The sequence below is a fragment of the Gallus gallus genome, chromosome 3, assembly GCF_016699485.2.
Source record: "Gallus gallus isolate bGalGal1 chromosome 3, bGalGal1.mat.broiler.GRCg7b, whole genome shotgun sequence".
NCBI classification, from domain to species: domain Eukaryota; kingdom Metazoa; phylum Chordata; class Aves; order Galliformes; family Phasianidae; genus Gallus; species Gallus gallus.
The window spans coordinates 19,966,516-19,981,554 of record NC_052534.1 but is presented as its reverse complement, the minus strand read 5'-3'; the positions used below and the strand labels follow the sequence as shown (position 1 = coordinate 19,981,554).

The following is a 15,039-nucleotide window of genomic DNA, read 5'->3' as shown; positions in this document are numbered from 1 at the left end:
TATTATTACTATTTGTTAGTGTCTCTTATTGTCAGAGATTACTCAGAAGCACCTACCAGAACATCTGAGACCTTGACTGGTTAACATAAAGGAAAAACACAAAAGCCCAAAACCCACGAAAAGCCAATCCTTACCTAAAGTTAATGTTTGTTCAGTGAGAAACATCAGAGAATTCTAAGAAAGTAAGAAACTGGAGTATAGATACTGTGCATTCTGTTTGTAAGAATGAAGAAGACTCGGTGCTCTCACTTTTGTTTCTACTAATAACAGATGATTATTTCTCTGTGATTTCTTTTGATGTTAACAATATAATATATTTAGCTATAATAAACAGATGACTGGCTGCAGCATTTACTCTTATTAACCTTAAGGTATCCCAAAAGCATGTCCAAAATGAAGAAGCTGTACTACTCAAAGGAATTAAAGAATATCACTTCTTATTTTCTGTAGGCTTCATTACTGAAATTAGAAAACTAACAAGCTGATGAAAACACAAACATGTCCACTCGTCTGCTTGACTGGAAAAATACCTTCAGAAACAAGAAAAAAAGACAATATTTTCTGTGCTACTTTGCCGTTTGTGAAAGGCGACAGACTGAGAATCCTCTCAGACTCTCTACAAACTTGTTTATTTACCCTCAGAAAAGACACAAATACCTCTGCATTGATGGAAAACATACCCCAAATATTATCTGAAGAAATCACTGATCTTGCAAGAGGCTACTGTTGATGACTCTGCTTTTCTGGCCAGATAGCTTTATAAACAACAGCATGTAGAGAACCCAGTCTATTTCATGCAGACAAAGGAACCACCAAGCTATTGGAAGATGCCTTTTGGTACAATTCAGTTACTTCTATTGAACTATTGACACAAACCAGTTCTCACACTAGCTAATTTAAGGAAGAGAGAAATTCCTCTGTGCCATGCCAATACAAAACTGAATTTTTGCAGTTCCTCTAGTCAGTACAAGGTAGGGCAGCCTTTGCAAAACAGAGGAGCTAGATTTACATTTGACTCCTGCTGAATTAGACTATGACTTCAGCGTGCCTACACTACTCTTCATATCAGACTCTGGTAGCAAGTTTGTCTCAATAAAAACAGCGTATGAAAGAAAAAAAAGTGACTCACTAAGTGGCATGTAAAAATTACAATTGCGGTAACATTCATAGCAAGAATAATACCATTTCCAAGCTAAGATATAGTATCATCTAACCTATGTCCTACGTGAATAATCTGGAGCCCTAAGAAAATTTTATGCATTGTAGCGGGAGAACAAATCACTTTTTTTTTTTTTTTTTTTTAACTAGAGCATAACAACGGATGTCATGATTTATGTATGCCATTTATTTGCAATAAATACTATATGTACCTGGAATATGCTTAGCCCATCCAATGATCACCACCAGTTCTCTGTCTGCCAGGTCACAAAGAGTGGTAAGTGCTTTGATGTCACTGTCTGGAACAGTGGGGTCAGGCATCGCATAGATCTTCTCTGGTTCAGCCACCAGCAAATGGGAGACAATCTTGTTATCTGTAAAAATGGCCCAGAACAGTACAACATCACCAGTAGCATCATTCTACTTTTCAAACAGATGGCTCATGTTTCAATGCACATAAGAATTTGTCTTAAGATATGGGAACCAATTAAACCTTACTGCAGTTTCACTGGCTTCAACAAGCAGTTACAGCACAGACAAATCTGATCCATTTACAATGTTTATTGAACTAGATGTGTATGTAAGAATGTAAATTTAATGGAACACAGAAATATGTGATCACCTCCTTCATGCATTAGAATGCATTTTTGACTATGCAAATAGAAGAGTTTTTCCTTTGTCTGATTACCTTCAAAACCAAAATATCCATACCAATGGCATTTGGTATGGTAATTTATAGTAAAGTAATAAAATAATTATTTAGTCCATGAAATTTGCAACTTCTGTCAGTGATTCCAACTGTCATTGTCTGTTTCAGGTGTTCTTGTTGAACCATTCTATTAGAAGTAATCTTAGGCTTTCTCAGTGCTTATTATCCTATATATTGTATATTATGGGTATCGTGCCTGCTAAAATGCTGATAATGAACCCATACTCATTAGGGCCTAATCCTGTGAGAAAAGTGGGTATAGTCAAATACGTGCTTTTCAGTGATACACACGAATTTAGAATCGCGTATAAAATCAGCTTCTTTAAGTATAAATGGAAAAATACTTAAAAATAGAGTGATGATTTCTCACTTCTAGTTGGGAAAGTCTAATAAAAGCAATGAGACTGAAGAGTGCAAAACTAGGAAGAAAAAGAACAGATGTAGATCCTACCTTTCAAAACTGTTTTTGTGCAAAGAATGATACTTTGTCATATGCACACATGTATTATCTTCTATCTATATATCATTTTAATTCATGCATTTAAAATTTACTTTTCATCCACATGAATCATGATTTTTTTTTTTTTTTGAATAAACAATTAAGTTTTACTTATAACTGAAAACAAAAAGTGGAAAAGCCTGGGAGATTTACAGCATAAGGCTGCCATTCTGTACTAAGAGAAACAGAAAATGAGCATTATAGCCACATACAGCCACAATGAAAACATCTTGTCATCATACAGGAGCCTGAATTGTCACCCTGAGAGAACGCAACTGAAAAATGGGAAAATTAACTAATTCATTAAGCCTCCAAATACAGCACAGATGATTTTAATTCCAAATATATTTACATTTTTACCTTTTTATAGTATCTTCTGACCTCAACTGCACCACCAGAAATTCAAGCCCAAACAGCACCCTTTAGTGAATTTAAACTATTTCGTTCCTTTCTTACAATAAATAACAGAATTTGATATAAATGAGATTCCACTGAGAGAAGGTACAAAATACTGCAGAGAAAGCTCTTAGAATTAGCAGTGTTTTCCTTTTCTGCTTTTAAGTCACAGGCTGGACCACACTGTCCTCCTATGTGGAAATGCAGTGGAAGCTGGCAGGGAAGTGACTTGCCCAGGAATGTCAGAAGAGCTCCCTACCAGTCTATGACAGATTTCCATAAAATACTCGCTTGATTCTGATTTCTGATACTTTATGGCTAGTTTGTGACACAGGCTCCTTGATTCTGATCTACTGTCTCTACAATTTTTTCCTTATTCCAGATTTGTGTGTCAGAAGTTGTGATATACGCTAGCCCTTCATAAAATAAGTACTACATAGAAGAGCCAACTGGAAACCATCACATCAAGCATGTTTTATTACAAGAGGATATATTCATATTTTATAGAAACTATAGGAACTATGCCAACTGAGTAATTCTTGATCTCAATATTCTACTGATTATCAAACTGATTAATGAGAAATTCTACTCTTATTTAGAGATGACAGATGGTAATTTTTAACTTATGTTGGCAAAAAGCCTTTGCACATCTTTTTTATTTTTATAAGCAGTCTTTCCTTAGCCTTTTTACTTTTATGCACAGTTCATCGTGTTTTTAAGTGAGAAAAAAATAACAGCACTTCTCTCAAAATTCCAGTGTTCTATTTTTGCAAAGAAGGATAAATTGACTTTTAAATATCAAAACATAAATTTGAGAACCTCAACTTTGTGGCTTTCTTGACTAGTGATAAATAAATGAAGAAATACTTGTGTCCCCAAGTTCTGTATTTTCCTTGTAAACAGAAGAAGTAGCTAAAGAACTCTTTTTTTTTTTCTTTTTTAAAATGAGCTTCCTCATCAATGGCGTTTTGTAAATCATCCAGTATTATTGTATAGTTTGGTTTATGACTCAAAAATCTCAAATCCTTTTACTTTCACAATCAACAAGATCTACAGACAGGCCATGAGATTTCATGGTGAAGCTGGAAAACACAATACAGGCCACAAGATCTTCCAAACACCTGATCTTTTGCTATAGCGAAAAGAACTACATGTATTGAAGCATGTAGTAGTATACAACATAGGAAAATTCTGTACTCAGAAAGGCCCATCAGTCAGGAAATTGAATAGCCATGAGCACTGTTTCTAGGTAAATCTTATTTAATGTTTCCCTAATTAGAATCAATAGAACCCAATTTTCATTCCCATGCCTTTGTTATGCACGAACTATCAGTCAGGGTCCAGAAAATCTCCCAGGCTACTTCCACACAAAACCGATTCACCTGTTTCAAGTCTTGACACTTATCTGACAGGATCTGAAAATTAAGTTTTATAAATGTTTGTTACAAAAATGTTTGTAATTAGACAAGGTGAGGAAAATGAAGGGAGGCATTCAGATAATGAGTAATGATTTATAAGGAGGTTAGTTTATCTCAGACAAATGGAGCTTAGAGAAATTGGTGTAGTTATCGTCTTAGAGGTAATGTAATGCACTACTTTGCAGTAATCTTGGGTTTACAGAGATTCTTGTGTTTCAGTACAAGAGTTTTAACCTCGTTTGTATCAAAGGGCTCGGGGTTGTTTTTTGTTGTTGTTTTTTTCCCCTGCTTGGTTTTGGCTTTTTGGTATGCTAGGCTATCAGCATTTCTACTCAATGACAGTATCAAGTAAATGAAAAACTGACAATCTGTGCACCCAGGAAAACTAAACCTCTAATGAAATTAAGCATTAGAGTTTATTAAATTTTATTGTATTATCAGAAAGTTTTTATTATAATGTGCAAAATCTGCTTAGTGCAGCCCTAGACTGTATTTACAGAACGGTGGGACAGCTTATGTAGGCTGAGTAGAAGATGCCAGATTGGACAATTGAAGGAATATAATCAGCATAATGTTTTTTGGAAAGGCAAAAGGAAACTATGCCATATGTTCACTTAAGCCTTAATTTTATATAAAACTGGCTGTTTTTTCTTTGACACAGCTAAAATGCCCTTTCACTTACAGTTCAAAGACTATTTATTTGCTCTCGAAAACCCCATATGCTCAAATGTATTGCACACACCACTGTCCCCTACTGGGGAACATGAACGGAAACAAATTCCGTTTTCCATACAGCCAGGTATTTTCAAGAGACTGAAATTGATGTGTATGTTGTCTTTTTCTGTTAGCTGCACAGGGGCAGATGGAAATGCAAAAGAAGGAGGAGTATCCTCTCCTTATTTGTCTGGTTTATTTCTTTATTTTAAGAGCAAATTAACCTCTGCAACAGAAGCAACTGGATGTGTGAATTCTGATTTGAATTTGAAGTAAGTTTACAGCCATTAATACAGACTGTATGCCTTTGCAGGCTAATACACTAGCCTCTTGCACTACAGCTATAATGCTATTAAATTTACTTCATGGAATTAGTACAGTCGCTGCTTGAGTTTATATAAGCTGCAAAGCAAAACCCCTAACTATTTTTAGTTAATCGCAAAGAGGATGGAACTTGTATTTTGGCAATGAGATGATCAGCTCTCTATCTCTCTCTTAATTTCAGCCTGGCAAGATAAAAATCAAGGACACCATTAAAACAAAAAAAAAAAAACAAAAACAAAAAGCACAAAAAAACACCATAATGCTTATAAGGGTACTAGAGCCCTAACTACCAATCTATGCTTGTTAATAGTGCGGCATATTGCTGTTTTAATCTAATGCTAGGTAATATGTTAATCTATGAGTATAAATTAATGAGGTTCTTAATGTATTTTCATTGGGATGTTGAGCAGTCAAACTCATTTAAGTTAGTGAAAACTACAAAAATCACTTTCTTGTGAAATCTGAAACTAGAAGCTTCAATGAACTAATGATCGCAGTATGAACCACTTTATATACTACTGAAAATAAAGATAACACATAAATGTAAAATTTGCACTGCATAAACCATACTTTTATACACTTCCACTAGTAAGAATGTTCTGCGTTCAACTCCGCTTGAGAAAGGATGAGCATATTTAAAACGAAGTAGGTTAACAGCCAAATGGATATTGCATTCATGGTAATATCTTCTGCCCACAATCTTGCCCCCATCAGAAGGAGCCCAGCAAACAGGGCTATGAGTCAATTCCATGTATTCGAAGAGAAATTTCATTTATCTGGTGTACTCACATGGCTTTTTTGCTGGCTGAACTAGCTGAGGGTTCAGGTACGGGCTATTCTCTGCATCTATTCTGCGCTTGTACTTCTGGCGACCTCCACGTACTCTATCTAGGCGGACACCTACATTGGGAAAAATAAGCAAACATGACATTAAATATATTATGAGGATGATTTTAATGAAGCAATCTTTTAACTACCGCCTTTCAAGATTTATTTAAAATGTGTGTTTATTTCAAACAGTAGTTTTAGAAGCAAGGAAAAGCAGCACTGCAAGTATTTGAAAGCTGTTTTTTACACATGCAAGACTAAAGTACAAAACATAATTTCCTGCTAGGTGAAAACCATTTTTTCATTTTTACATAATATTAGTAACAGCTAAAGAATTTAGATTCCATTACAAGAAAGTTTGATCTTAAGTCTTCTTCAGCAGATGCAAAAATTCACAGCTGTAACAAACACCATGGATATACAAAGCTAACATTACAAAGAGGAAATAGAGAGAATTAGAACTTTAGAAAAAAAATTGGTGCTATATACAGTCTAAAGAAGTCAAAAGCAATGTTTTTAAGTATCATGGCCAGGAACCTTAAAGTAAAATAAGAATCTGTATGTGGATTAAAGACCCAAAATAGTCCAAGAGAGTTTGAAAGAAATTGTATAGGTGTTCACTTAGATGTCAGCAATAATGAATTAACTGTAGTTTACTTTCAAATTGCTCATTGCTTCATTAAAGCGTTCTGATGCCTATTTAGTACACAAAGAGAAGAGCTTGCTTTCTTGAAACAAACTATTGGTGTTCCAATAGACAAAACAAGAAAGGGGAATAAGATAAGGATGGTGGATCCAACAAAACAATGAAGTATTTTTTACTTCTGAGACAACGGATAGATTTTCCTACAACCATGAAAAATGTCAGTATACTTTTCCATTGCCATTATTATGCCCTACGCTACTATTTCCTATCTCCTTGTTCTCCTCCTCACAGGAAACAGCTCCAGAACTGGCTTCCGGGCTGCAGGGAAGCTACCATCAAAGAAATTACCATTTACGTGCACAAGAAGACAGCCCTGAATTTATGCGCTGCCCATCTACCTGCCCTGGTACCATAGTGTAGTTACAGGGAAGCACCTGTCACTCCTCATTCATTCTGAAAAAATAAAGAGAATTGACTGGGTTTTGGTAGAAAAAAATGCCATTTTGCCAAACAGCCATGAATCCAAAGCCAGTTCTTGTTTTTTGGCTTTAATTCTTTTTATTCTATATCTCTTGTCTTTTTCCTTTTCCTATCCTATCCCCCACACTCTGACCTGACATCAACTTACAAGAGCACTCAGGAACGGAACCAAGGAAGATGGCCTCTAATTCTGTACTCCTGTACTTGAAGTGAAGGCTTTGCATACATGGTATTTTCATTTCCCTAGAAGAACCATTAGTGTCTGTGAAGGTGAAACACAGAACTTGGCTTAAGGTTCCAACTAATGCCTGTAACCATAATGCAGTGTTTTGGCCACAGTAACAGTATTCATGCTTTTTGCTCACCAGGACACTTGGTAGTGATCACCTGCACTTCATGGTGAAATTTCATTTAATTCACTGTAGAAGACTGTGCATTTAAGTCCCCTGACTTATGAATTATATTTTTTATTATACTTTACCAGTGATGCAATAAACACACCATTGTTGTTTTTTATTTGCTTTTAAAGTTCTGGTTACAAATTCATGAACTACAACAACACTTTAAAAACTGAAAGTCAAAAACTTTTCAGAGCTACTGGTAACTCAGTGTTCTCCATCCTTGAATCAGTGAGATTGAGCTATATGCAAAGAAAATGACATCCAGGACAATACACTCCTCTAAAAACAAACAGGAAAAGACTAAGGTTTGACAGTAGAATATTCAGAAATAGGCAAAGCATTAGAACAAGCCACATGTGATATTGGTGGGATTACAAAAAAGTCTGCCCAGCATTTGAAGAAAAGTAGACAGAAAATGATTTCTGCATAATTCAGACACTATCCTTCTTTCTGTTTGGGAACAGATTTCATAGTGATAAAGATGGATAGTGCCAGACAGAAGTATGTTTAATCAAAAAGTAATGGAACTGAAGCTTAAATTAAAATAATATAAATCTACCAAGATGAACAATTTTTTACGTCCCCTGCATTTGCAGAGATACACGTTCAAGCCATTCACATACTCAGTAGAAGGGAACACAGAAAAATGTCACAAAACTATATGTAGAACCACGCACTCACCTTTATACACACACACACATATATATATAGTATTACTATTAATCATAGCTGTATTTTTCAAAAAAAAAAAAAAAGAAAGAAAAACACTGCAATGCTCAATTGTGGAATAATGGTATTGCACATTTTTAAATTACACAAATATAGCACAACCAACTGCAATTCTAATGTGAAAACATTTTTAAACCAAAAGAGAATAAATTAGAGGTTTATAACCCTTTAATTAAAACTGATAAGGATCTTCTAAGCTTTCCTCTCTTCTAAATACTGTTAATTTACCAAGTAAATTTTTCAACTCCAATTTCTGATAATCTAACACAAGCTAAGTGGTATGTTACTTCCCAGGAGTCTTTACAGGAGAAACAATGCAAGACCTTAATGTAGGATACCAACATCATATTTGGTAAAAACTCACTATAGCTTAGAAGATAGCAAGGTGAAATCCAGAGGTTCCCAAGTACACGTATACATTTTTTCCCTAAAACTCCCATAGCTTGCATAAGAAAATTTATTATAACAAGCTACATTTATCTGATCTCATAGCACAGGAGGAAGTGAAGTAGACCCCTGACTTAGCTCTGTATGTGACTTGCCAGAACCAGCTTAAGAGACAGCAGCTTAGTTCACTCACCCTATCAGAGTCCCCAGCTGTAAAGTGTAAAGAAAGGTACCCACCCATCCCATCTATATAAACTAATGCCAGTGCTGAGAGTGGGTTGCACTGAGGTATTATTATCATTACAGCTGTTTAGGATTAAAATTTCCATTAGCATCACTGAAGAAAGTTCCACTGAAGAGAGGAAAGTTGATTCTCCACATTCCTCAACACTGGGCTTCGTTTTTAAATTCTTCAGCATAAAAACAAAACCCCAAATGAGAATAACAAGACTGACCACATGGAGTCTTATTTTGGTACCAACAGAAAGAACAGCCCTGCTACCAGTTATGATGTGACATCAACAGTCAAGTGCAACTCATTAACTTCAAGTCTTAGAACAAGCACAACTCATGAGCTCATCAACAATGATGGGTAGTAGCACATTGTGATATGATTAACAAAGCTCAGAAGATATTGATCAGTCTAGAACTCTAATTCAGGGATGGAAATTATGTGAATCCGTGCAATAGATTTTTATTTTTTTTTTAAATAAGGGAATTACAAACATTAATACAACATAAGAATTTCTTCCTCTGACCCTAAGGAAAAAAACAATCTCATGGTTACCTCACTAGCTTCTGCAAAAAGTTCACACCCTGGTTCCTCACACAATCTTGGCACAACAGTTGTCAGCTGTTTACCAATGCAGAACAGAAAGATACTGGGCACAAATGCTCTAAAAGCATCCAGGGAGTCTTGCACAGAAATAACTGAAGACTAGAGCTGCTGCAGAAGATGAGCCACCCTCCAGAAATTTCCTTCCAAACAAACTTAATACAGGCAAATCTGAACTTTCCATTTTCACCTTTTTTAAGTTGCCTATTCCTCCCTCACCAATGCTGTTGCAAGTTATTGTTCCTTTTCTGTACTACTTTTCTCACACTGCCCTGAAGCATTCATTTGTGACAGGTACCCCACTGTGACCAGTATTATATAATCAAAAAGATTGCCCTTGTCCCAGTACATCATTTGTTTTGTGATTCATGTCCTCAATATGATAATCATTTCTAACTATCTGTTATTTTTCTACACAGATCCAAGCAGTACTCCAATTATATCATATACTCCTTCATAATTTGCTTCTCTTCCTCTAACACAGTACTCTGTATGGAGTATGGATATTCCCATCTCATTTTCTGGGAGACACAACTGGGTAAGGTCCATTTTCTACAGCTGCTTGTAAGATTCCTGCATTGCCTTAAATTTTACGTGTCCTAATTAGTAAATTTTACATTTACTAATAAGAATAGACTCCAGAAAAACTGCACCTTGCCAAGCTTTAGAAGAACATCAGTAGGAGAGGCAAAAAATAAAAATAAAAACTAAGAGGAGATTAACAGCAAAACTGGAAAGAGTAAGATGAATTTTAATGGCAGTTTCTCATGTGGTTCTCCTTTGGGCCAAAATCCTGATGGAGTGTTCTAGTTCAATTAGTTCATACTGTACCTGTTAAGACTGTAGGCTAAGCTTGGGTGAATATTGTAAAATCTGGGTTTCACATATTCACAGAGAAAGGCAAAACCAGTTGATATCTCCACCATGAACACAGACAGGTGTATTCAGAGATACAAATGCATGGTCATCTAGTTACTCTTAAAACAATTCAATTATCTCTACAGTTTGGGATTAGATAAATATGAGGCCAGTACATTAACCTTAAAGTCTGAAAGATCTGCAGTGCACTTTAAACCACAAAAAACTTTTCACAGTCTCGTGGAAACATACAGTTAGTAGCACAGCATGAAGAAAAACATCAACATGAGCTATCTTTTCTTCCAGATCTGCATACTTGCTTTGTATGCTGAATTATAAGGATGTTGGAGAGCTTTTGAGATCAGTTTTACAAAGTATTTGGATAATACCATGGACAGGTAAGAATTCAGCACGATGTGTAAAATGTGTGTCCATTAGGCAGGCAATAGTTTGAAAACAGAGCCCTAAGTCATCAAAGTAGATAAAAGCTATGACTCATATTAAAGCTTTACCAATCTGCATTTGAATTAACAACTAGCAGGGGAAGGCTCTAGCGTCTTGCCTTCCTACAGCTATCTGCACTATTAAACACATTACTTAGTGTAGCAAAGGAAGTCTAAAAGTCATTCTCCTACTTTACATACAGTCAGAATTAACAAATATTTGTTACTATGGGATTAAAATGGCTGACTTCAAGAGCTGCCTATAAATAGGAAGAAAGACAAGACAGTGTTTATTACTTTAATATCTATGCTGCTTTGTGGCTTTAAGTTGCTTAATTTATCTGTTCCTCCAACAAAAATTTGCAACTGATTGTTTATTAGCCAAAACAATTTTCCAGTTTGAAAAATCAAATCAGAAAAATGCACTGTTTGTAAGACACTGTTTCAAACTATTCTTTCCTTTCAGACTTTGCCCACATTTAATAAACAAAAATTGTTCTTAGGCAACCAAATCTCAGTAACAGTTTGGCAAAACATTGTTTTTTTCTTGGAAGGAGGCTGGATTTTGTCACAGAAATTGAAAAAAAAAATTCTCTTACATTAAATCCCAGAAGGGCTTTTGTTTGTTTGTTTGACAAATGAACTGTTAAATGTGTTACTTACATTGCTCAGTTCTCAACCTCTCTTGAAAAGGACATTCACTTTGCATGAACTAATCATCTACTACATCTACATGCTGAACTTTTGAGCATTGCTATTGCTGCACTAAAACATAAAAAACATGCATAAAATCCACTTTGTTTTCCCATGGAAATGAGATTTTGTGTAAATAAATTCTGTTATTTTTTAGCACGAATGATTTGCAGGGAAAAATTGTCCATAAGTAAATATGTCTGTGTGAAGAAAATATGGCAAAAAGTGTTTTAAGAATACGTTGGTTGCTTTACATTTTGTAATGGTTCCAGAGGAAGTCAAGTATCCTAATCTGTGACACTCACAAATACAAATTAGGTCACATGCAACAGGTGACAAGTTTTAATTGAATGTCTTCTGTCTGCAATTCTGACAAAAGGTGAATGGAAATAAATGAGTCTGGCAAGACAGCCCTGAGCCTTACAATACCCAATATCTCATTATTTTTAAACAGCTATCTATAAACTGATGCTGACAAGCCTTGAACCTTTTATTTCTGCTCAAGAAGAGGTGAATGTGCAGAAAGGAAAAAAAAAAAAAAAAGAAAGAAAGAAAAACAGGACAGCTACTCTGTTGCATTAAACATGCAATACCCATTATTATCTCTCAAATATTACAAAAGGATACCTTTAACATTTCACATGAGTACTAAAAAAAAATAAATGTTTCTTTTCCAGAAGAGATGCACTCCAGTCATTCAGTTCCAGCTGCCTAGATTTGATCCTTTGTAAGTTTTGTACTACCAGAACATCAATAGAATTATGTTAGAACCATGCTGATTTTAAAGAGACAGAAATTAAAGAGCCACTAAATGAAGGCTACAAAACCTCCACTTTGTTTCGTTCACTCTTCTGAAGTGATTAAAAGCCTTTGTTGCAGCAAAACAAGCATGTTTGCAAAGAGAGAAGGAAATGCGATACAGAGCTAAGACTTGGTATATAGAAGCCCTAACATTTCTGGTATGAAAGCTACTATCATGCAGTACTTCTTTCCACATTACCTGGATTTCTAATATTCTGTAACCAGGAAGAAGTATAAAAGCTGCAAAAGCTTTATGAATAACTAAGAAAATACTGTTGCTAATTCCACCATAAAATTTCACATCAATGTGCCCATATGTCATAACCATACTCTGTAATACTACATGCCTTATTTTTTTAATTATAAATATGGCATCCTGGGACAAAATATGCAAATAAAGGCAATGTATCACTAACTAGATACCACAGTTATTACTTTTATTCACTTTAATGTAGTTACACAAGATGCTATCTTGTTTCAGAACTCAAACTGCAACCAGTTCAATGAGGAGGAGTTTGCAGAGCTGCCATTACTGCATCAATACACTTGCAGTCACTACTTCAAAGTAACGAGAGCAGGCTGGAAAAGGCAGCTTGGCTGATGATTGAAGGAAAGAATATGAAGGCCAGGAGACACACAGGTCAAAAAATAAGTTTAAGCAAGATCTTACCAATGCTTGAAGGTCAAAAGCAGGCCTTCATTCTGGATTACACTGGCAAAACTTATAAAGAATTCAAGAGCTATGCTAGTGACAACTCTAATAGAAAAGAAGCCTAACTGAATTTCTGGACCATTTGCTGGAGACTCTCAAGAGAGATGGGAAGATCAAAATGAAATGCATTATAATAATCGGACTGTGAAGCACCACTAGCATGAATCAAGATTTCAACACCCCTTCAGATATAATAATGAACGGTTTCACAATATTTTAATTTTCACAATATTTCAGTTTGTGTCGAAACATTTACATAAAATCATATCAGTCCTATAGGGATTTAAGAATAGCTTGCTCAGAATAAGGTTTTATATCTAGAAGAAGTGATTTCATTTGGCAGGAACTGATAGAGGGAAAACTAAAGGATCTCTCTCATCATACTAGAGCTTCGAAAAAGATGTACATTCTGTTCAAATCCTGAAGTTCTTTACCTTAACAAACATTGCCTGAGTTTAGGTTTCTCTTATTTGTCTTTTATCACCCTCACTTTTTTCCTTTTGGAACAAAACCTTTCTCATCTTCTGCAAAGAGCAGCCAGTCACTCTGCACTGAACAGTAAAAGATTACAACGAGTAAAATTTAGTTTCTAAATTATGCACATCTGGCAATGTAAGAGAGAGTTATCTTCCAGTTAAGGTGGCTTTATATTGCTAGTTGAATTTAGATTGGTCTTAGTACAAAAACCTGTGTTCTCACAGAATTTCAGACTTCTCTAAGACTATTCATGGTTACATCATTTTGACTTTGTTTCTCATAGCATACCCATAACAATATTATCTCTGCAATCCTTAACATATATATATATGTTGAGTAATTGTGAGCTACACTTTTCTTGGTGTAATTCTTCCCTGATTTATTTATTTTATATATCTTTCATTCATCCCTGAAAGGTACAGCGGAATTCTGAACTTATTTTCTTTTTCTGTTGGCAAATGACATGGCTTTCCTGTGCTTCTCAGAAGTTCTGTGCTCCTGTCCACATACCACATCTTCCTGTTTCTTACAATTCTCCCTGCTACAGATCAGGTTTAGCAGTGGTCCATACAAGTTCATGAGAGTGAACGCCACGTTTCATGAAAGCAAGGAATTTGAAATCCCTGTTTTCTGCTACCTGACCAACTTTTCTCTCTCTCTGAGCAATTTCTTACTTTAAAATGAGAATCTTTATCTGGTACTTAGATAGAAAAAAACAGTATGTGGGTACGGGAAGGTACTGACATACCATATCACAGCATCTTCCTGAGCAGCAATGCTCCTGGCACAGAATCTCAGTGTTAATGCTGAAGAACAAACTGAAGCTTTTTGTTTGTTTGTTTCCAGAACATGCCTTGCAGTGGGTTACTGAGATCACTGTTCTAACAGCAAAACTAAAAAAAATAACTGGCTAGATGGACATCAAATCAAGACATACAATAGTAAAAATAAAGAAAGGAATATGAAATGTCAACACAGCAGAATTTCTCCCTATTAATGTTACCTTGCAGTTTAAAGCATTATGTCAAAAGGCAGAAATAAAGAGGGAAGATATTTTTTCTGTATCCTTGAGATCCATGTATGCATGATGGTTTCAGGAGGTGGCAGGTAAAAACATCCCAGTGTGTAATGTGTAGTTTACAGTTTAATGAGCACTAGGATAAATGCGATTAAAGGAAATTATTTTTGTTTTTCTCTAAAAAGTTGGGTAGTAAAGTATGTAAAAAACCCTGATGATTTACTCACAAAACTCTATTCAGTAATCAATAGGAAAATAAATTAATTAGACAAACCCTTCACAAACAGTATTCTGTAATTTCTCATCATGACAATAACAGCTTCGGGAAGTCCTGCCAGAGGATCAGAAGAGACCATCTTCCTCTCAACCATGCTACAATTCATCTGAAACTTTCTTCTGTCCCCAGCATCCCCCAGTATTAAGAGGTGTAATGGACATGACCTTGATCATCAGATTTCAGATCTTTACTCAGAGGCTACATACAACAAAACAATTTTTAGGTCAGAATTCAAA

The 15,039-nt window shown here is 35.3% G+C and overlaps 1 protein-coding gene across 28 annotated transcripts in view; it reads right to left on the bottom strand.

Annotated features, from left to right (window-relative positions):
- Nucleotides 1–15,039, bottom strand: part of ESRRG (estrogen related receptor gamma) — a 384,103-nt gene that overhangs the window by 43,050 nt on the left and 326,014 nt on the right. For all 28 annotated transcript variants that reach the window (XM_046938786.1, XM_046938779.1, NM_001396735.1 and 25 more), the window contains 2 exons: nucleotides 6,008–6,118; nucleotides 1,371–1,532 (listed from right to left, as the gene is read on the bottom strand). In XM_046938786.1, coding sequence (XP_046794742.1) covers nucleotides 1,371–1,532; nucleotides 6,008–6,118 — 273 coding nt within the window. The remainder of the gene's footprint in view (nucleotides 1–1,370; nucleotides 1,533–6,007; nucleotides 6,119–15,039) is intronic.